This window comes from Podarcis cretensis (genome assembly GCF_951804945.1).
Source record: "Podarcis cretensis genome assembly, chromosome: 13".
Taxonomy (NCBI): Eukaryota; Metazoa; Chordata; class Lepidosauria; order Squamata; family Lacertidae; genus Podarcis; species Podarcis cretensis.
The window spans coordinates 57,525,261-57,546,846 of NC_137182.1; the positions used below are offsets into that span (position 1 = coordinate 57,525,261).

Below are 21,586 nucleotides of genomic sequence, written 5' to 3' on the forward strand. Positions count from 1 at the left end.
GCCCTTCTCCTTCCTGCCCCCACCCTAAACACTGGATGGAGGGCGAGGGCTGGGTCAGATTCTGCTCTTCTTCCCCCACCTTCTGGTTGTGGGAAGAGGAAGTGAGATGACTTCTTTGCAGCCGGGAAAATAGTGGGCGGCAACATGTGCCTCAGTCTCCCTTTCGCTTTAGGCCGGTACAGATGCTGCGTGAGGCAGCTGAGCGAGAAGCCTCTGCCTGCCTCATCCAGGACAGGAAGGCGTGTGGACAGACCCCCGACCCCCCCTGCCCTGCCCAGGGCTGTGAGGACTGTTGTGCATGGCCCTGATTCTGCCAAGCATGAGACCAAGGTGGGCAAAGGGGCTTTGGGTGGGTCTGCGGGACTGGAAGGGGAGGGAGGCCTGGATAGAGTGTGGTGCTGATAACGCCAAGGTTGCAGGTCCGATCTCTGTATTGGGCAGTTGCAGAATCTGGCATTGCAGGGGTTGGACTAGATGGTCCTCTGGGTCCCTTCCAACTTATGATTCTGTGAGGCTGAGCAGCTCCAGGGTGTGGCTGGAAGGGGCTTCCCCCTATAAGAATGTCAGGAGAGCCTGCTGGATCAGACCAAAGGGGGGCCCCTAGCTCAGCATCCTGTTATCCCAGTGGCCAAATCTCCCTAGGAATCAAGGTAGACTGCCTCTGGATGGGGAGGTTCTGTGAGAACCAAAAAGAGCTCTACTGGATCAGGCCACAGTGGCCCAGGAATCGAGTTAGAATCATAGAATTGTGGAGGAACCCCCAAAGGTTTGGGGGGCTAGGGTTTGGGGGGCCTCCAGGCAGTTGCATTTCCTGTGTTGTGGGGCGTTGGACTGGATGACCCTTGGGGATCCCTTGGATGACCATCTGCCATGGATGCTTGATTGGAGACCCCTCCCTTGCCAGGGTGACTTCCCTTCCAACTCTACGGTTCTAGGATTCTATAGCTTTGCCATCTCCATATAGCAAAACAAGATGAATTTTAACAGGGAGAAATGTAAAGTATTGCACTTGGGCAAAAAAAAATGAGAGGCACAAATACAAGATGGGTGACACCTGGCTTGAGAGCAGTACATGTGAAAAGGATCTAGGAGTCTCGGTTGACCGCAAACTTGACATGAGCCAACAGTGTGACGCGGCAGCTAAAAAAGCCAATGCAATTCTGGGCTGCATCAATAGGAGTATAGCATCTAGATCAAGGGAAGTAATAGTGCCACTGTATTCTGCTCTGGTCAGACCTCACCTGGAGTACTGTGTCCAGTTCTGGGCACCACAGTTCAAGAAGGACACTGAGAAACTGGAACGTGTCCAGAGGAGGGCAACCAAAATGGTCAAAGGCCTGGAAACGATGCCTTATGAGGAACGGCTAAGGGAGCTGGGCATGTTTAGCCTGGAGAAGAGGAGGTTAAGGGGTGATATGATAGTCATGTTCAAATATATAAAAGGATGTCACATAGAGGAGGGAGAAAGGTTGTTTTCTGCTGCTCCAGAGAAGCGGACACGGAGCAATGGTTCCAAACTACAAGAAAAAAGATTCCACCTAAACATTAGGAAGAACTTCCTGACAGTAAGAGCTGTTTGACAGTGGAATTTGCTGCCAAGGAGTGTGGTGGAGTCTCCTTCTTTGGAGGTCTTTAAGCAGAGGCTTGACGACCATATGTCAGGAGTGCTCTGATGGTGTTTCCTGCTTGGCAGGGGGTTGGACTCGATGGCCCTTGTGGTCTCTTCCAACTCTATGATTCTATGATTCTATGAAAAAGCCTGGACTCTGGGGAGAAGGGGGCTTGTTTGGCAAGCTGTTCAGGTGGGCTTGATTGCACACCCTGAATTTGCTGGCATGTGGTTGAATTTGCTCCTGAAACTAATTTGAGAATCTGTGACAGATTCTTTAGCTGTGATTGCAGAGGGTTGGGCTAGATGTGTGAGATAAGATGGCGCCCGGCACGCTTCCCCTGTGCCAATGGACGCCTGTGCCGATAGAAAAAACTTGAGCTCTCGCTCTCTTAGCAGAGTCCTTAGCAGAGTTTTGCAGTGGCAGAAAGTGTTGCCTTGTGTGTGGATAATAAATCAGACTGAATGCAGGCTTCTTGCTAATCTCCAACAGCCTTTAATGAGAAGAAAAACATCATAAATCAGCCCGGCAAGAGAGTGGACATCCTTTCGTCTCTCAGCCAAAAACGAAAGGAAACTCACACACAAAGAAAGATTCCCGTATGTGAACCAAACCACGCCTCAGAATGTGAGACGTCACACAGAACTGTTTAACCCTGTAAGTTCTGATTCTCCTCACAAGATGACCCTTGGGGTCCCTTCCAACTTTACAAGTCTAGGGTTGTAACTGGCATGGGCTGTGATATTATTTGGAGCTGCCAAATATTCCACATTGCAGTTTGTTGAGGAGGGCAGTGAGGAGTAGGAGTGAAAAGGCAGGTCCCCGCAGGAAGGCCATCTTTGAAACACTGGTTTCAGGAGGAGAGCATCCAGGACAGAGCTGCCTCTTGCCCCCAAGTGGATGCCAAACTCTTTACCTTCCTCCAGGAGTGCCAGCTTGGCACCGAAACTTGTAGGTGCTGTGCCCCTTCAGGGGAATTTTGTGGGTGCTTGGGTCCGAGGGCCCCAGAGAGTTGGCACCTATGCCTTCCTCCCTGGCCTGTTCTGGAAAAGGCAATTCAGCACGAGGTGAATAATGAGGCTGGAGGCAAAGTGAAACCAAAACAAACTTAGCTTTTACTAAAGGTTTTTGCAAGGCCTTCTGCCTTGGTCAGATCACACCTGGAATGCCATACCCTCCAACATTTCACTGATGAAAATAGGGACATCACATTCCATAATGATATTTTTACTATTTTTTCTTTTCTTTTCTTTTTAAATAATATTTATTGAAATTTCCAAGAAAAAAGAGAAAAAATAAAAAGAACAAAAAAAGAAATTACATAATCCAAAAAAAGAAAAAAAAATACAAAGTACAGAAAAATAAGGACAAATTAAAAACAAATCCCTCTTTCTCTGTCCTATAATTCATTTACTTATTTCCATGACTTCCTCACACCTCCCTCCTTTGTATTCCAATTCAAATAGTTAATTCAGCAAATTTTTCCCTCCTTATTTTATCTTCATTCTTTATCTTAAACATGTTACATCATTCTATTTCTCATCTAATTATCAAGCCATTTTTTGCATATTCCTTTTTAACCTTATTGTTAGAAATCACTTCGTTTCATTCCTACTTCATTTTAACATCCATTGATTTTACACTGTTTCTGCAAATAGTCCTTAAATTTCTTCCCATAAAATCTCAAAATTTAAACCATATTTATACTTCTTCAAACCTTTCTACTAATGCCAATTATTTCCTTTCCAGCAAATTCCCTGTTATTTCATTAATATCAAACTAATTCCAAAAATAAAAAGAAATTCTCCTCAAGTTTTTATCCAACGTCCCTTCTTCCTGGTTTCGGGTTATGTCAGTCCTTTCAGTCTCACGTCCAGTCCATCAATCTGGTGTTCTGATATCCGAGGCTCTTAAGTCACTTCCATGCTCCCTCTGCAGATTTTCTTGTTCCTGTTTATTCTTACACCCTTCCCTGTCCCTTGTTGGTTTCTTTCATAATTTCTTCCCTTTCTCCTTGGGAGGTGGGCTTCCGGGGAACTCCAACCAGTAATAGTCTCCATTTTCTTTCATCAGGCTAGCCCATTCCCCAGAGTCCCACTCCCCCAGGTTAATTTTGTAATCCAAAAAGTAGTTGTTCCAGAAGTAGTTGTCAACCCGTTCCAGAGTCCCGCCAGAGCTGAAAGCTTCCTTAACTCCAAACACTTCCTGAAACAGAGCTGTCAGAGCTGTCATATTCAAACGTGCAGTACTGCGACTTTTGGTCATGCAGGACTTTAGGTTTCTCCATCTGTATCTTTTGAAGTGCAATCACAACCTCTTCCGTCATCATCTGCCCTTGAACTTGCCCTGTCAAACCAGTTTCCTGAGTTAGTTGTTGTGGAGCTTCTTTATCCTTATTTTCTGTTAGTTCATATTTACTGGCTACAACAGACATAGAGTCTAGCTTTTCGTTCATTAAGTCCATTTTCTCATGCAGCTGCTGTAGCTTAGCATTTATTCTGCCAAGGTCAGACAACAAGGTTTCTTCCCAGCACATTGCTGTTCAAGGTCAGGCGGCCGGTCCCACGGTCTAATTCCCAGAATTGTAGAGTTTCACTATAAACTGCAGCAACAAATTGACAAGCTCCCTCTAGGGGACACAATTTCAGTTCACATCCATCTTTAAAATGTATCCAACAAAGGAAAATTTACTTTCGGTTTTCGAATACTTTGTTTCCTTAACATACAAAATGCAAAAAGCGGCATTAAAGTTAATTTATTTTTCTTCTTTTTACTATCTGTCAAAAGTAAACCACTTTCAATCGATGGGCATCTCCAAAACTTTCTGTCCTGACACCCCGTCCCCAGGTTTGGGACGACAGAGACTTATGTTCCTTTACTCTCTCCTCGCAGGCTTAGGAAATCGGAGATTTTTCCCCCTTTTCCCCTGCTGTCAAGGGGGGTTTTGTTGTTTATGAATGCAGGAAATTTCAGTCTTTAAGTCAATTTTCCAGGCTAGTTAGCTTATAAGGTCTTTGCTTCAGTCTATTTACAAAGCGGAAGGCGGACTTCCTGTTTAGACCTTCCCGCTTCGTACCTAATTCGTAAATTTTGTAGTTTTCTTAATCAAATCTTCCGTTTTTACTCACGGGTATTTTTTGAGTCCAATTATCATCAGGAAAAAGTCAGCGCTTTCCGGTGATGGCTGCGCGGCTTCCCTCCGTGAAAGTAACAGTCGGTTCGATGCACCGCGCTGCTCACCCCACTTCGCTCCGGAGTCCCGAAAAGGGGTTTCCCGGCGAGTAGGGGAGGCGCTCTTGGCGCTCTGCCGAACCCCACATCCCCAGGCTCCTCCGCCTGGGGTTTCTAGCGGGCCCCCACCTTCGCCGCGGTGGGAAGACCCAACTTTCAGGGAGCCCGCTCCTCCAGTTGGAGGAACTCCGCCATTCACCGATGGCGCTAACCCGGAAGTCCCTTAATGATATTTTTACTATTTATACCCCAGACATCATACTGGGTTGCCCCAGCCACTCTGGGCAGCTTCCAACATATATAAAAACATAATAAAACATTTAATACTAAAAAAGCCGCTTCCCTATACAGGATTGCCTTCAGACAGCTTAGGGGGTCAGATAACTCCATACCCTCCAACTTTTCTCCAATGAAATTAGGGACATCTTAAGGAAAAGTGGGACATTCCGTGATTAAATCAGAAACTGGGAAGGGTTAAATCAGGGATGTCCCTGGAAAATAGGGACACTTGGAGAGTCTGGAATACTGTGTCCAGTTCTGGGCACCACAATTTAAGAAGGATGTTGACCAGCTGGGATGTGCGTGGAGGAGGGCAGCCAAGCTGACCTAAGAGGAGGCATGTAGTGGTGATAGGGGATTCCCTACTGAGGGGAACAGAAGCAGTGATCTGTGGGCCTGACAAAATGTCTCGGGAAGTGTGCTGTCTCCCCGGGGCTAAGATCCAAGATGTAACTGAACGACTGCAAGGAATCATAAAACCCACTGACAAATACCCCTTCCTCTTGGTTCATGTGGGAAACAATGACACTGCAAGCAATAGCCTCCAGAAGATCAAAAGAGACTATGAGGCTTTGGGCAGGAGATTGAACCAATTAAATGCACAAATTGTCATCTCATCTGTCCTCCCGGTTGAACGACGTGGCCCAGGGAGAGAGGGGAAAATAGTGGAAGTGAACAGCTGGCTTCGCAAATGGTGTAAACAGGAACGGTTTGGATTCTTAGATCACGGACTGCAGTTTCTTGAAGATGGACTTCTGGCAAGCGATGGGCTGCACCTCACAACGGTTGGGAGGAATGTTTTTGCCAAAAATCTCAGAAACCTCATCAGGAGGGCTTTAAACTGACTAATGTGGGGGAGGGAGACAGTGCTCCTGAAGGTAGGAGTCTATCAATTGATGAAGATGATCATCCAAATGTCATAGACCAAATGGAGCAAACAGCACGCAGACCTAGTGGTGGGAGGAAAAAATCCTTAAATAAGAGACACAGGGGAATGATTAATGGACTTCAATGTCTGTACACTAATGCGCAAAGCATGGGAAATAAACAAGATGAGCTTGAGCTCTTGGTACAGCATACTAAATATGACGTAATAGGCATCACTGAAACCTGGTGGGATAAGTCTCACGATTGGAATGTAATAATGGAGGGATACAATCTATTTCAGAGAAACAGACCAGACAAGAAAGGAGGAGGAATGGCGTTATATGTCAGGGATGTGTATACCTGTGAAGAGATCCAAGATTTAGAACCTCAAAGCCAAAGTGAGAGCATTTGGGTCAAAATTAAGGGAGAGAAGAATAACAGAGACCTCATTGTGGGAGTTTACTATAGATCCCCAAGCCAAACGGAGGACATAGATGATGCCTTCCTGGAACAGATGGCCAGGCATGCAAAAGGAAGGGAGATAGTAGTAATGGGGGACTTCAATTATCCGGATATTTGTTGGATGTCAAACTCAGCCAAGAGCATAAGGTCAAATAGATTCCTCACTGGCCTTGCAGACAACTTCATTGTCCAGAAAGTGGGAGAAGCAACAAAAGGAACAGCCATTTTAGATCTGGTCCTAACCAATGTTGATGACCTGGTTAGTGGGGTAGAAGTGGAAGGATCATTAGGCGCGAGTGATCATGCTTTTCTGAAGTTTACTATACAGCGGAAAGGAGCAGCCAAGCACACTAGGACTCAATTTCTTGACTTTAAGAAAGCCGACTTCATAAAACTTAGGGAAGTGCTGGGTGAGATCCCATGGACAGTAATACTAAAAGGAAAGGGAGATCATGATGGCTGGGAGTTTGTTAAGAGGGATATAGTAAAAGCACAACTTCAGGCAATACCAATGAGACGGAAACATGGAAGGAGCCTAAAGAAGCCAGGGTGGCTATCTAAAGAACTTTTAACTGAGTTAAGATTAAAAAAGGATGTGTACAAAAAATGGAAAAGGGGGGAAACCACCAAAGAGGTATTAAAACAAATAGCCAGCACATGTAGACACAAAGTCAGAAAAGCTAAAGCACAGAATGAACTCAGGCTTGCTAGAGAGGTTAAAAGCAACAAAAAAGGCTTTTATTGGTATGTTCGTAGCAAAAGGAAGAACAAAGAAACAGTGGGGTCACTCAGAGGAGAAGATGGTGAAATGCAAACAGGGGACACAGAAAGGGCTGAACTCCTCAATGCCTTCTTTGCCTCAGTCTTCTCCGATAAAGAAAACTATGCCCGACCTGAAGAATTTGGAGCAAATGATTCAGCAGAGGAAACACAGCCCAGAATAACTAAGGAGATAGTACAAGAATACTTGGCTAGTTTAGATGTATTCTAGTCTCCAGGGCCAGATGAACTGCATCCAAGAGTATTAAAAGAACTGGCAGATGTGATCTCAGAACCACTGGCAGTCATCTTTGAGAATTCCTGGAGAACAGGCGAAGTCCCGGCAGACTGGAGGAGGGCAAATGTTGTCCCTATTTTCAAAAAGGGGGAAAGAGAGGACCCAAATAATTACCGCCCAGTCAGTCTGACATCAATACCAGGGAAGATTCTGGACCAGATCACTAAGCAAACAGTCTGTGAGCACCTAGAAAGGAATACTGTGATCACCAATAGTCAGCATGGATTTCTGAAAAATAAGTCATGTCAGACTAACCTGATCTCGTTTTTTGACAGAATTACAAGCCTGGTAGATGAAGGGAACGCAGTGGATGTAGCCTACCTTGATTTCAGCAAGGCATTTGACAAGGTGCCCCATGATATTCTTGTAAAGAAGCTGGTAAAATGCGGACTTGACTATGCTACCACTCAGTGGATTTGTAACTGGCGGACTGACCAAACCCAAAGGGTGCTCATCAATGGTTCCTCTTCATCCTGGAGAAGAGTGACTAGTGGGGTGCCACAGGGTTCTGTCTTGGGTCCGGTCTTATTCAACATCTTTATCAACGACTTGGATGATGGACTCAAGGGCATCCTGATCAAATTTGCAGATGACACCAAACTGGGAGGGGTGGCTAACACCCCAGAGGACAGGATCACACTTCAAAACGACCTTGACAGATTAGAGAACTGGGCCAAAACAAACAAGATGAACTTTAACAGGGAGAAATGTAAAGTATTGCACTTGGGCAAAAAAAATGAGAGGCACAAATACAACATGGGGGACACCTGGCTTGAGAGCAGTACATGTGAAAAGGATCTAGGAGTCTTGGTTGACCACAAACTTGACATGAGCCAACAGTGTGACGCGGCAGCTAAAAAAGCCAATGCAATTCTGGGCTGCATCAATAGGAGTATAGCATCTAGATCAAGGGAAGTAATAATGCCACTGTATTCTGCTCTGGTCAGACCTCACCTGGAGTACTGTGTCCACAGTTCAAGAAGGACATTGACAAACTGGAACGTGTCCAGAGGAGGGCAACCAAAATGGTCAAAGGCCTGGAAACGATGCCTTATGAGGAATGGCTAAGGGAACTGGGCATGTTTAGCCTGGAGAAGAGGAGGTTAAGGGGTGATATGATAGTCATGTTCAAATATATAAAAGGATGTCACATAGAGGAGGGAGAAAGGTTGTTTTCTGCTGCTCCAGAGAAGCGGACACGGAGCAATGGTTCCAAACTACAAGAAAGAAGATTCCACCTAAACATTAGGAAGAACTTCCTGACAGTAAGAGCTGTTTGACAGTGGAATTTGCTGCCAAGGAGTGTGGTGGAGTCTCCTTCTTTGGAAGTCTTTAAGCAGAGGCTTATGTCAGGAGTGCTCTGATGTTGTTTCCTGCTTGGCAGGGGGTTGGACTCGATGGCCCTTGTGGTCTCTTCCAACTCTATGATTCTATGATTCTATGATTCTGCATCTTGCTCCTGTCTCCGGCTGCGCTCATTTTCCTCAGCAGGGACCCGCGGACTTAGTCTGACGAGCTGGGTGGCAGAGCAGTCTCGCACCCGGATTTTACCGTAACATTGTAAATCACATGTCTGAAACCCACAGAAAAGTCCTGAAACCATTTTCTGTCTCCCAAAATGACCTCAAATATTTCTCTGCAAGGTCAAACAAAATGGGAAACCTCCCCATTGTCTCTGTGCTCACAAATCCTGCCTTAAGGGCACATTTAAGGTGTGAAAAGGGTGAGCCTGTGACCTGGGTTCAGGAATTAAGTAGTTAAAATAACAAAAGAGTGGCCAAAACCCAGATAATGCAATCAGGTAAATGGCGGACAGGAAATAAACAACACACTCAGGATTGTGTTTTAGGCCGCCCCCTGTGATGTATGTATGATTGTCAGGGACTCAGCGGGAGCGCAGGGAGGAGAGGAGATGGAGAGCGAGGGGGAGCAATCCGAGGGCAGCGTAGGAGAATATGACAGCAGCCCGATAGATTCCATGAGCCTCTCCAGCGAATCGGAAGATTCACAGAAGGGGGCGCCGATGGGCAGGGCAAGGGGCGACCCAAGGGGGACACCCCAGAAGCAAGGGGCCAGCGGGGACTCCCAGAGCAGCAGTTGGAAATCAGGACCAGCTTCCCCACCAGAGCGTAGTGGGGGGGAGGAGTCCCAGGTGTCAGAGCCCACAGATGCACCACCAGCGAGAGAAGATGAGTCAGGGTTGACCACGCCTCCATCGGAGAGCGAGTTAACGGTCAAGAGGAAAGTTGCAGGCTGGGCGCGTGCGCCAAGTTCAAAGGTACAGGCGAGCGGCACAGAAGGTAGCCCGGATAGGGAACCAGGTCCTAAAGCCCGCCGGAAGGAGGGGCAAGAATTGTCAGGGTCAGCGTCAGAGGAGTCCAAAAAGGATGAAACCCTAGCGGGCAGGAGGGCCCAGAGGAGAAAGGAACTTAGGAAGAGGTGGAGCAAAGCGAGAGTCTTAAACTGGTGTGGAAGGGGCGGAGACTCAGACGGGACTTCGCCGGTCTAGGCTTTAAGACGTAGAGCTGCGCGCTGCGGCTTTGAAATGGAAACTAAACCTCAATAAAGACTTTTGTACATAGCGACAGCCTGGCGTTGGTCCTCTGTGAGCTGGGACCTAGAGGCAGCTCTGACAGTAAGTCCCGTCTCCTTTAAAAACCTCGCAACGTGAGGGGACGCAGCGAGGGGCGAAGATTGGTACTTCGCGAGCTCACGGAAGCAGCACAAGATGACTACCGAAGAACGAATAGCAACCCTGCAAAACGCAGTGACACAACTCAACGCAGAAATACTAGCTTCCAGGCGGAGAGAAGAGGAAGCGGCTGATGTCTGCAAGGATCTGCAAACCAGGTTGGAAATGTTGACTAAACAGGGGCCACCGGGAGCCAAATCAGAAGGGATCGGGCTCGGGAAGAGAGGGGGGAGCCTGGTGTCGCATTTCGATGGGAGTCTGCAGCAATATCCTAACTTCAGAGCAGACGTAGTTTTTGCGCTAAAGTTGCTGGAGAAGGACTTTAGAGATGAGCAGGAGAAAGTAGGCTTCATACTAACGCATCTCCATGGAGAAGCTAAAGCGTGGTTGCGCAATCTGTGGAGAGATAATGATCCAGCCCTCCAAAATGCAAAAGCCTTCATTAAGGCAATGGACGATTGTTTTTTATCGGAGATAGATGTGGATGTCGCTAGAAAAGAGATTCACGGTTTGAAACAAGGCAGAGCCACTGTAAGGCAATATCATTCCCGCTTTTTTGCATTGGTCAACACGCTGGGATGGGAAAAAGACTCAGCGTCCGTCAGGGACCTGTTCTGGGAGGGGCTGAACGGAGCTGTGAAAGACGAAATCGCAAGGGGGGAGAGACCGAGGAGCACTCAAGAGGTGGTCCAGAAGGCGCTGACGATTGGTGTGCGGCTAGAAGAACGTCCCTGGAGCAAAGATGAAGGGCGTTGGGGACGCACACCAGCAAGGGCACCTCCTTTCTTTCCCAGAGACTCAGCGCGCGCTCAATCCACGCCTCCACTGGGAGGGGGAGAGGAGCCGATGGAGATAGGTGGTGCCAAGGCTCAGTCAGCAACCAGAGCCCTCACACCAGGAGCAGCCAAGGTGAAGCCTCCTAGAGGGAACAGGAAGTGTTACATCTGCGAAAGTGCTCAGCATATGGCAAAAGAGTGCCCCCAGAGGCTCCGCAAGCACAATGCAGCCTCAGCAAAAGTAACAGAAGCAGCTCAGCAGAGGGAACCGCAGCAGGGAAACGACGAAGTCTGGCTGGAAGCAGAGCCGCTGGGGCCCAGCCAGACGAGTCAGTGAAGCAGTCCCCAGGAATCTTACAGCCCACAGACCCCCTCCCGCCCAAACCAGTGGTGCAGCTCACCGCAACACTCCAGCTTCCCAATGGGCTCACCATGGAAGTCCCTATTACCATTGACTCTGGTAGCAATGCAGACTTTATAGGAGTGGATTTCATCAAGCAACATAGCATAGCGCTCCTGCCTGCCGCGATGCCCTGAAGGTAGTGACAGTCGATGGAAGAGAATTGCTGGGGGGACAGGTGGTACAGCAAACGCCGCCAATGGTGATGCGAATTGGAAATCACCGCGAAGTCATCAGCTTCAATTTCACCCACCTGTCAGACACGCCCATAGTGTTGGGCATGAGCTGGTTGGACAGGCACAGCCCGGCATTGGCATGGTACCAGCGTAAATTGACCTTTTGCTCCTCCTACTGCGCAGAACATTGCATCATGACTAACCAGGAGGACGAGGGGCAAGAGGATGACCCACAGCTACAACTGGGCATGCTGCAAGCGGTACCCGACAAATACAAGGCATTTTTGGAGGTCTTCTGCGAGAAGGAAGCGGACAAGCTGCCTCCCCACAGACCCTACGACTGCAAGATTGACCTCCTGCCGGGGGCAACGCTGCCGACCGGAAAACTGTACTCCATGTCTGAAGACGAACTGCAAGAGCTCAGGGAGTTCAGAGATCACAATTTGAAGCGGGGCTTCATCCGAGAATCCAAAGCAGTGGGGGGCAGTCCTGTGTTCTTTGTGAAGAAAAAAGACACGCCCCAGAAGAGGCTAGTAGTTGATTTCAGAATTTTAAACTCGAAAACCAAGCCCATGGCTTTCCCGATGCCCAAGATCGACGACTTGCTCGCGACGGTGAGGAAGGGACGCATCTTCACCAAGTTGGATCTACGAGGGGCGTACAATCTTATACGCATGCGGGAGGGCGACGAGTGGAAGACGGCCATGTTCACACCTTTGGGCACCTATGAGTATAGGGTTATGCCCTTCGGTTTACAAAATGGCTCCCACTGCTTCCAAGCCTTCATGCATCACGTGTTAGCGGGGCTCCTCTACAAGAAGTGCGTCTGCTTCCTGGACGACATTCTGATCTTCTCGGAATCGCAGGAGGTTCACGAGAGAGATGTCAAGGAAGTCCTGCAAAGACTACGGGAGCACAGGCTTTACGCCAAACTGGAGAAATGCCAGTTTGACATGACGGAGGTGGATTTCCTGGGCTACAAGCTGTCCGACAAGGGAATCGCCATGGACAGCGCCAAGGTACGATCAGTACTGGACTCGAAGAGCCCGCGCAATCGGAAGGAGGTCCAGAGGTTTGTCAGCTTTGCTAACTTTTATCGCAAGTTCATCAAGGGTTTCGCTATGCAGACGGCGGCCATCACGGACACCCTCAGCTCCAAGAAGAAGAAGTTCATCTGGACGGAGCAGGCGGAGCAGTCCTTTCAGAAACTCAAGCGTCTTTTCACTTCCGAGGAACAACTGCTGCATGTGAACCCCAGCAAACCCATGAGGGTGGAGACGGACGCCTCCGACAGAGCCGTGGGGGCAGTCCTGTTGCAGCAAGACCCACAAGGGGATTGGAGGCCGTGTGCTTTCTACTCCAGGAAACTCAGCAAGTCGGAGCAGAACTACACCATCTGGGACAGAGAGTTGCTGGCCATTCATGCAGCATTCAAGGCGTGGCGGCACTTCCTCATCGGAGCCAAACACACGGTGCAAGTTCGCACGGACCATAAGAACCTGGAGTACTGGCGCACGGCGCGGTTCCTGAACCAGAGACACATCCGCTGGGCGGAGTTCTTTGCGGATTTCGACTTCAGGATAGAATATATCCCCGGAGACAACAACATCATGGCTGATGCGCTATCCAGGAAGCCGCAGTATCTGGAGGAAGCAGCACCGGTAGCGGCCAAACACATTTTCGCACCCAAGGCGTGGGCATGCGCTTCAGCCACCGTAGACCTGGAAGCGATATGGCGCGAGCTGCGAACAGATTCCTTCGCGCGCTCCAAGATGGAGGAGGTGCGCAGCGGCACGGCAAAGGACGACGAGTTCCAGATACGCGACGGACTGCTCCTCCGCAAGGGGGCCATCTACGTACCGGGAGATGAACTCCGCGCGACAGTACTGCAACAGCTACACGACGCACCCAGCGCCGGACATTTCGGCAAGGAAAAGACGGTGGAATTAGTAGCCAGAGACTTTTGGTGGCCCAAGATGCGGGGAGAAGTCGCGGATTACGTCACGAGGTGCGACACCTGCCAACGGGCCAAGCCAGTACACAGACCGCCGGCGGGACTGTTAGAACCGCTACAGACCCCGTCCGAACCGTGGGAGAGGGTGGCCTTGGACTTTGTCACTGACCTGCCCAGCTCGAGGGGCAAAACAGCAGTACTCGTGGTAGTCGACATGTTCACCAAGATGGCGCACTTCATTCCTTGCGCGAAGGTGGCCACAGCAGAACAGACAGCCAAGCTGTTCATAGACCACGTGTTCGAGGTACACGGCCTGCCACGGTCTATCCTGTCCGACCGGGGGCGCCAGTTCATCTCGAGTTTCTGGCGGAAGCTGATGGGGATCCTGAACGTCAAGGTCAACCTAGCGTCGGCAAGACACCCGCAGACCAACGGACAAGAGGGTCAACGCCGTCATGCAGCAGTACCTGAGATGTTACGCCAACCAGCAGCCCTCGACCTGGGTGGACTACCTGCCCCTGGCCGAGTTTGCCTACAACAACACACAACACGTGTCCACGGGGGTGACACCGTTTTTCGCCAACCACGGGCGACATCCCAGGACCTTCCCGGGCTTAGAGAAAGAGGGGGAGGGGGAGCCACAGGGAGCAGAGGCATTGGCAGAGGAGTTACAGGCGGTCCATGAACAGCTCCGTAGACAGTTAGACCTAGCAAAACACGTATACAAGATGCAAGCAGACAAACACAGAAGAGTGGGGGAGGACATACGGGTAGGGGACTGGGTCTGGTTAGCGGCCCAGGCAGTGCCAGCCAGATCCTTAGCTAAGAAGAAGCTAGGACACAAGCAGCTGGGCCCTTACCTAGTCGAGGCACAGATCAACCCAGTGGCTTTCCGTTTGACACTACCGGAGGGTTCCAGAATGCACCCGGTCTTTCATAGATCGGTGCTAACGCCCTACAAGGCACCTCACAGGTTTCAGGAGCCAGGGACAGCTCCCAGTCCGCTAAGGGACGCACCCGTGACAGGGGGGTCGCCGAGGGCGGGGCCACTCAATGAGGTGACGGAGATTTTGGACTCGAGATGGGGGGAAGAGGGAGTCGAATATCTCATCGCAAGGGAAGGTGCCCCGGCCAGCGCCAACAGCTGGGTGCCGTACTATGCGGTGGAGGAGCACTACCTCAAAGACGAGTTCCACGCACTCTTCCCACACAGGCCCATGCCGGAGGATTATTTTGAAGAATATCTTTTCACCCCCACACTCTCAGCCAGTATGTTTCAGGGGTTCTCCTCGGCTGAGGAGACGGTTCCAGAGACTACCTCGCCGGAGGGGTCGGTCTCAGACTTGGGTGCGGAACGCTCTTATTGGTGGGACACTCAACCTGAGGAGGAGTGGCGCAGGAGACTGCTCAGAGGGCCCTGGCACGCAGACTCCCCAGAGGAAATGGGGGAACAAGGGGGCATGGACGGGTTGGGGGAGGATCCTGGTTTCGAGCACGCCGGCAACGAGATGGAAGCGGAGGAGAGCGACATCGATGTACCCGTCACGGACTGGCAGCATGCCAGGGGGGAAGACCTGTATCCGGCATGCACCCCCACAGCATTGGAGCACCCGGAACCCACGCCAGAAGAGGGGGAGGGGGGAAGGGGGGCTTCGAGGGGGGGATGGATGTCAGGGACTCAGCGGGAGCGCAGGGAGGAGAGGAGATGGAGAGCGAGGGGGAGCAATCCGAGGGCAGCGTAGGAGAATATGACAGCAGCCCGATAGATTCCATGAGCCTCTCCAGCGAATCAGAAGATTCACAGAAGGGGGCGCCGATGGGCAGGGCAAGGGGCGACCCAAGGGGGACACCCCAGAAGCAAGGGGCCAGCGGGGACTCCCAGAGCAGCAGTTGGAAATCAGGACCAGCTTCCCCACCAGAGCGTAGTGGGGGGGAGGAGTCCCAGGTGTCAGAGCCCACAGATGCACCACCAGTGAGAGAAGATGAGTCAGGGTTGACCACGCCTCCATCGGAGAGCGAGTTAACGGTCAAGAGGAAAGTTGCAGGCTGGGCGCGCGCGCCAAGTTCAAAGGTACAGGCGAGCGGCACAGAAGGTAGCCCGGATAGGGAACCAGGTCCTAAAGCCCGCCGGAAGGAGGGGCAAGAATCGTCAGGGTCAGCGTCAGAGGAGTCCAGGAAGGATGAGACCCTAGCGGGCAGGAGGGCCCAGAGGAGAAAGGAACTTAGGAAGAGGTGGAGCAAGGCGAGGGTCTTAAACTGGTGTGGAAGGGGAGGAGACTCAGACGGGACTTCGCCGGTCTAAGGTCGAGACGTAGAGCTGCACGCTGCGGCTTTAAAATGGAAACTGAATCTCAATAAAGACTTTTGTACATAATTACAGCCTAGCGTTGGTCCTCTGTGAGCTGGGACCTGGAGGCAGCTCTGACAATGATGTATTGGGGGAGGTGGTCCTGGGCTACACCCCTTCTGTGATGTATGTATGATGTTTCTGGGGGTGGTCTGGAGTTTGAGGGTGGGCAATTTAAAAAGTCTATATAAGGGCGGGCACACCTTTGTTCTGGGTCCCTCCTCCCTCCTGCGTGTGGGGGGAGCACCCTGTTGCAACAGCTTTAACAAAGATCAGGCTTACTAGCTGCTTTGCTTCTCAATATTCACTGGTTGGTCTCTGTTATTTTCTCCTACCAATAGAGAACCTACAAAAGGACTCTGTATGGGCTCTTGGGTACCCTATAAGGGAAAAGGAGCAGTTTTTTCTCATAACACCACCATACATTTGTCATAACTGTGTGTCAGAGCTGCCTCTAGGTCCCAGCTCACAGAGGACCAACGCTAGGCTATAGTAATGTACAAAAGTCTTTACTGAAGTTCAGTTTCCATTTCAAAGCCACAGCGTGCAGCCCTATGTCTTAAACCCTAGATCAGCGAAGTCCCATCTGAGTGTCCTCCCCTATGACACCAGTTTAAGATCCTAGCCCTGCTCCACCTTTTACGCTGCTCTCTCCTCCTCTGGGTCCTCCTGCCCACTGGGGCATTGCCCTTTCTGGACTCTTCCGACGCTGAGTCGCTTAGCTCCTCCCCCTCCCTCCGGCGGGCTTTAGGACCCAGTTCCCAATCCTCATTCTCTGCTGTCCCGCGCTCCTGTACATTTGAACTTGCCTCTCGCGCCAGCCCAGTGACCTTTCTCCTAACCGTTACAGTACTTCGGTCACTGCTTCCCTCTTCCGGGACACTGGCCGGATCTGACCTCTCCTCCGTTGTCCGACTTTCTGATGGAGGCGTGGTCAGCCCTGCCTTATCTTCTCTCCCTGGTGGGGAATGCACTGGCCCCGATCCTTGGGACTCTTCCCCCCCACTCTGCTCTGGTGGGGAAGCTGGTCCTGATTTCCAGCTACTGCTCTGGGAGTCCCTGCTGCCCCCTTGCTCCTGGGGCATTCCCCTTGGGAACCCCCTACCCCTGGCCACTGGCGCCCCCTTCTGTGAATCTTCCGATTCGCTGGAGAGGCTCATGGAATCCCACGGTCCACTGTCCTCTTCTCCTACGCTCCCCTCGGATTCTTCCCCTTCGCTCTCCATCTCCTCTCTTCCCTGTGCCTCTGCTCCTGAGCCCCTGACATCCATCCCCCCCTTGAAGCCCCCCCTTCCCCCCTCCCCCTCTTCTGGCGTGGGTTTTGGGTGCTCCAGTGTTGTGGGCGTGAGTGCAGGATACAGTTCTTCCCCCGCGGTGTGCCTCCAGCCGGTTAGATCCGGCCAGTCCTCAACGGGCTCGTCGACATCGATCTCCTCAGCTTCCATCTCTCTGCCGGTGTGTTTGAACCCTGGATCCTCCCCCAACACGTCCATGACTCCCTCTCCCCCTGTCGCCTGGGGTGACGCTGCGTGCGCGGGCCCGCTCGGCAGTTCTCTGCGCCACCCCACCTCAGGTTGATCTTCCCACCAATAAGAGCCGCCTGTGCCAAACCCTGAGAGGGACCCCTCTGGGGAGCTAGTCTCCGGCGCCGTGTCCTCCTCTGAAGAGAAACCCCGGAACGTGCTGGCTGAAAGTGTGGGTGTGAAAAGATATTCGTCGAAATAATCCTCCGGCATGGGCCTGTGTGGGAAGAGTGCGTGGAACTCGTCTTTGAGGTAGTGCTCCTCCACCGCATAGTACGGTACCCAGCTGTTGGCGCTGGCCGGGGTACCTTCCCTTGCGAGGAGATATTCAACCCTTCATGGGGATGCGTTAGTATGAAGCCTACTTTCTCCTGCTCATCTCTAAAGTCCTTCTCCAGTAAATTTAGCGCAAAAACCACGTCTGCTCTGAAGTTAGGATAGTGCTGCAGACTCCCATCGAAATGAGACACAAGGCTGCCTCCTCTCTTTCCCAGCCCAATCCCCTCTGGTCTGGCTCCCGGTAGCCCCTGTTTAGTCAACATTTCCAACCTGGCTTGCAGATCCTTGCAGACATCAGCCGCTTCCTCTTCTCTCCGCCTGGACGCTAGTATTTCTGCGTTGAGTTGTGTCACTGCGTTTTGCAGGGTTGCTATTCGTTCTTCGGTAGTCATCTTGTGCTGCTTCCGTGAGCTCGCGAAGTACCAATCTTCGCCCCTCGCTGCGCCCCCTCACGTTGCGAGGTTTTTAAAGGAGACGGGACTTACTGTCAGAGCTGCCTCTAGGTCCCAGCTCACAGAGGACCAACGCCAGGCTGTCGCTATGTACAAAAGTCTTTATTGAGGTTTAGTTTCCATTTCAAAGCCGCAGCGCGCAGCTCTACGTCTTAAAGCCTAGACCGGCGAAGTCCCATCTGAGTCTCCGCCCCTTCCACACCAGTTTAAGACTCTCGCTTTGCTCCACCTCTTCCTAAGTTCCTTTCTCCTCTGGGCCCTCCTGCCCGCTAGGGTTTCATCCTTTCTGGACTCCTCTGACGCTGACCCTGATGATTCTTCCCCCTCCTTCCGGCGGGCTTTAGGACCTGGTTCCCTATCCGGGCTACCTTCTGTGCCGCTCGCCTGTACCTTTGAACTTGGCGCGCGCGCCCAGCCTGCAACTTTCCTCTTGACCGTTCCCTCGCTCTCCGATGGAGGTGTGGCCAACCCTGACTCATCTTCTCTTGCTGGTGGTGAATATGTGGGCTCTGATACCTGGGACTCCTCCCCCCCACTACGCTCTGGTGGGGAAGCTGGTCCTGATTTCCAACTGCTGCTCTGGGAGTCCCCGCTGGCCCCTTGCTTCTGGGGTGTCCCCCTTGGGTCGCCCCTTGCCCTGCCCATCGGCGCCCCCTTCTGTGAATCTTCCGATTCGCTGGAGAGGCTCATGGAATCTCTCGGGCTGCTGTCACCTTCTCCTACGCTGCCCTCGGATTGTTCCCCCTCGCTCTCCATCTCCTCTCCTCCCTGCACTCCCGCTGAGTCCCTGACAGTCAATGTCAAAAGGGACTAAAATCTATAAAATTCATAGAAAATCAATGTGCCAATTTGCTCAATTTCTCTAGGACTCCATCACACCTCCCCTGTCCTCCATAATCCCTCAAGCAAGGTGTTAAGACCCTAATCCTGTCAAATCGCTCTGATCAGCCTTTCCTCCAGGCAATGTCAGGTGGCAGACTATGCATATTTGGGACCATTGTTTTCTCATCCCCAGGAAGTGTTTATCTGTGCATATCTCCAGCTCTGCATATTCCCCCTCCCTCCTCCATATGTTAATCTGTGTAACCCAACCTCCCTTTTAATATATTCATGATGTAATCTGTGTAACCAAACCTCTCTTTAATGTATTCATGACGTGTTTTGCACTGTATTCTGGGACATGGAGGGAGTTTCAAAAACTCATGTCACCCCTTTCTCACTGTTCAATCTCGCCTTGAACCTGTTGCGCAATAAACTTGGATCTTCTGCTGCTTGCTCCTGTCTCCGGCTGAGCTCATTTTCCTCCACAGGGACCCGCGGACTTAGTCCGACAAGCTGGGTGGCAGAGCAGCTTCGCACCCAGATTTTACCGTAACAGTCACCAAGAAGGAGGGAATCTTGCATGGTAACAGGAGTCCATTATTCAATAAAACTATTTAGACCTATCCTTTCCTGAAGATGGGCTTTGTGAACACCTGGCTTCTGCAAATTTCATCAAGGGATATCTGTCTGGTCCATTGTTATCTTTTCCCTTGTGAGGTGGGAGGTGTAAGTGACTCTGTGCCTCAGGGATTTTGGAGGCTGGGGAAGCCCTGGATTCCCCACTTCCAGAGGAGTCATTAGCCATTGGAACCAAGGAAATGGGGCAAACTGTTGAATTTTGGTGATTATTTGATTCTATATTGGATAGTCAGGGGAAACACTACAATACAATCCACTTATTGCTACAGTTTTATACACTACTTTTTAGAGGCTGTGGTGGGGACTTGGGATTTTGGGGAAGTCATTTAGCTGCCCCCCCCCAAGGTTTTAACACACCCTTTAGGTAAAACAAAGGTAAGTATTTACATGTTCCTTTTCCCCAGTGCAATCCATTGAGGTTGGATGTGCTGTTGGGCTCGGAATGAATACCTGTCTGCCACTCAGGTACCAGAATGTCAGCAATTATCACCCAGGGAGTGGTCTGCTGAGTATGTGGTTTCACACTTCAGGCATTATGGCTGTCCCATGCCATATCCCAAGCTTCTCCTCTGGTAGCCATTTTCCTTCTGATTAGAACAATGTTGGAATGGTGTAAATCCATAACTATAGTGATTTCATATGAATTTTATATGAATTTCAAGTTTTCCCGTTGAGCCAGTACATAGATACATTTATCAGTGAATTGTTACATTTGGTAATGTGCAGCGGTGGCTCTTTGTCGTTGCCTCGTAGTGCGGAGAGGCAAAGCTGGGGGGGGGGGGAGGTCTCATGGAATAAAACCAAAATAAATAAACTAAAGGCATGTGAATGTGCAGAAGGGAGGGACTGTAATTATTTACTGAAGAATGCAAAGCTACCTTCCCTATAGCAAGGGAAGGTAAATGAAAGTATTCAAATGCCCAAAGTCACTGTATCAGCCAGATTCACTTGTGGGTTTTCGAATATATTCCTCTTTGCTTAAAAAATAAATTAAGTCAGACCAAACAGGTACGAAATAGTCCTTTTTCCTTTGACCCTGAGGACTCTCAGCTTATCAGTTAGTTTTCCCAGCAGGGCAATCTCCCATGCTTCAGTGTACCAAGTAGTAAAATTGCCCATCTAGTTTTTCCCAAAACTCTAGCGGTGGTCCTAACCGCTATAAGCAGGTGGTCTTTCAAGTCTTTACAATGCAGATTTTGGTTACCCTCATCAGATGTAGGTAAAAGTGCTAAAACTGAGAAACTGGGATAATGTGGCAGTTTAAGATCTTAGTGATATTTTTGAACAACTGCTCCCTCTTTTCTAGCTCAGCTGATGCACAGCTGCCAGACAGGTCCCTATCCCAAAGTCCCTGTTGCAGGAAGGGAGCCTGAGGAGCTGAGGCAGATGGTTTTGGCAAAGGACTGGGTCCTAGACTTGATGGACAAAATAGACACCGATGAATCCCTGTGCCTGGATGGCATCCACTCCAAAGAACTCAGATGCAAAATTGCTGCTTTTTTAAAAAACAAAAATGTACGACTGGCCCCTCAGATCAGCCTCCATCACTGAGGACTGGGAAGTGGCCAGTGTAACACCATATTTCAAAAGGGATCCATGGGTGGGGCTTTTGGAAATTACAGGCTTGTTAGCTTAATGACTGTCTAGAGAAAACTGATGGAAAGCATTATTATAGAAGAACAAGCCTTGCTGAAGCAGAGCCAGCATGGCCTCTGCCTGGAAAGTCCTGTCCTGCAAACCTTTTGAAGTTCTTTGATGTGTCAACAAGTATACTGGCAGAGGTGGTTCTGTCAACGTTGTCTTTAGCAGGGCTTTCTTTCACCCAGAACTCAGCTCCAGCACCTCTCAAGTGGGCACCATTGCCATTATAAGATAATAAGGGACGCATTCAGAGTGAGTTCCAGCACCTCTTTTTCTAGGAAAATAGCAATGGTCTTTAGGCTTTCAAAAAGTTTTTCATGGGAAGCAGAGAGCAGTAATAAATGGACCGTCCTCCCAATGAATAGCTCCAAACCGGGGT

The 21,586-nt window shown here is 50.4% G+C and overlaps 1 protein-coding gene across 2 annotated transcripts in view; it reads left to right on the plus strand.

Annotated features, from left to right (window-relative positions):
* Positions 1-59: 59 nt before the first annotated feature.
* Positions 60-21,586, plus strand: part of LOC307201939 (NXPE family member 3-like) — a 31,453-nt gene continuing 9,926 nt past the window's right edge. Inside the window, exon 1 of one of the 2 annotated variants that reach the window (XM_079951491.1) lies at positions 60-330. In XM_079951491.1, coding sequence (XP_079807617.1) covers positions 145-330 — 186 coding nt within the window. In that variant the 5' untranslated portion in view covers positions 60-144. The remainder of the gene's footprint in view (positions 331-21,586) is intronic. The other variant, XM_079951492.1, reaches the window with a different exon arrangement.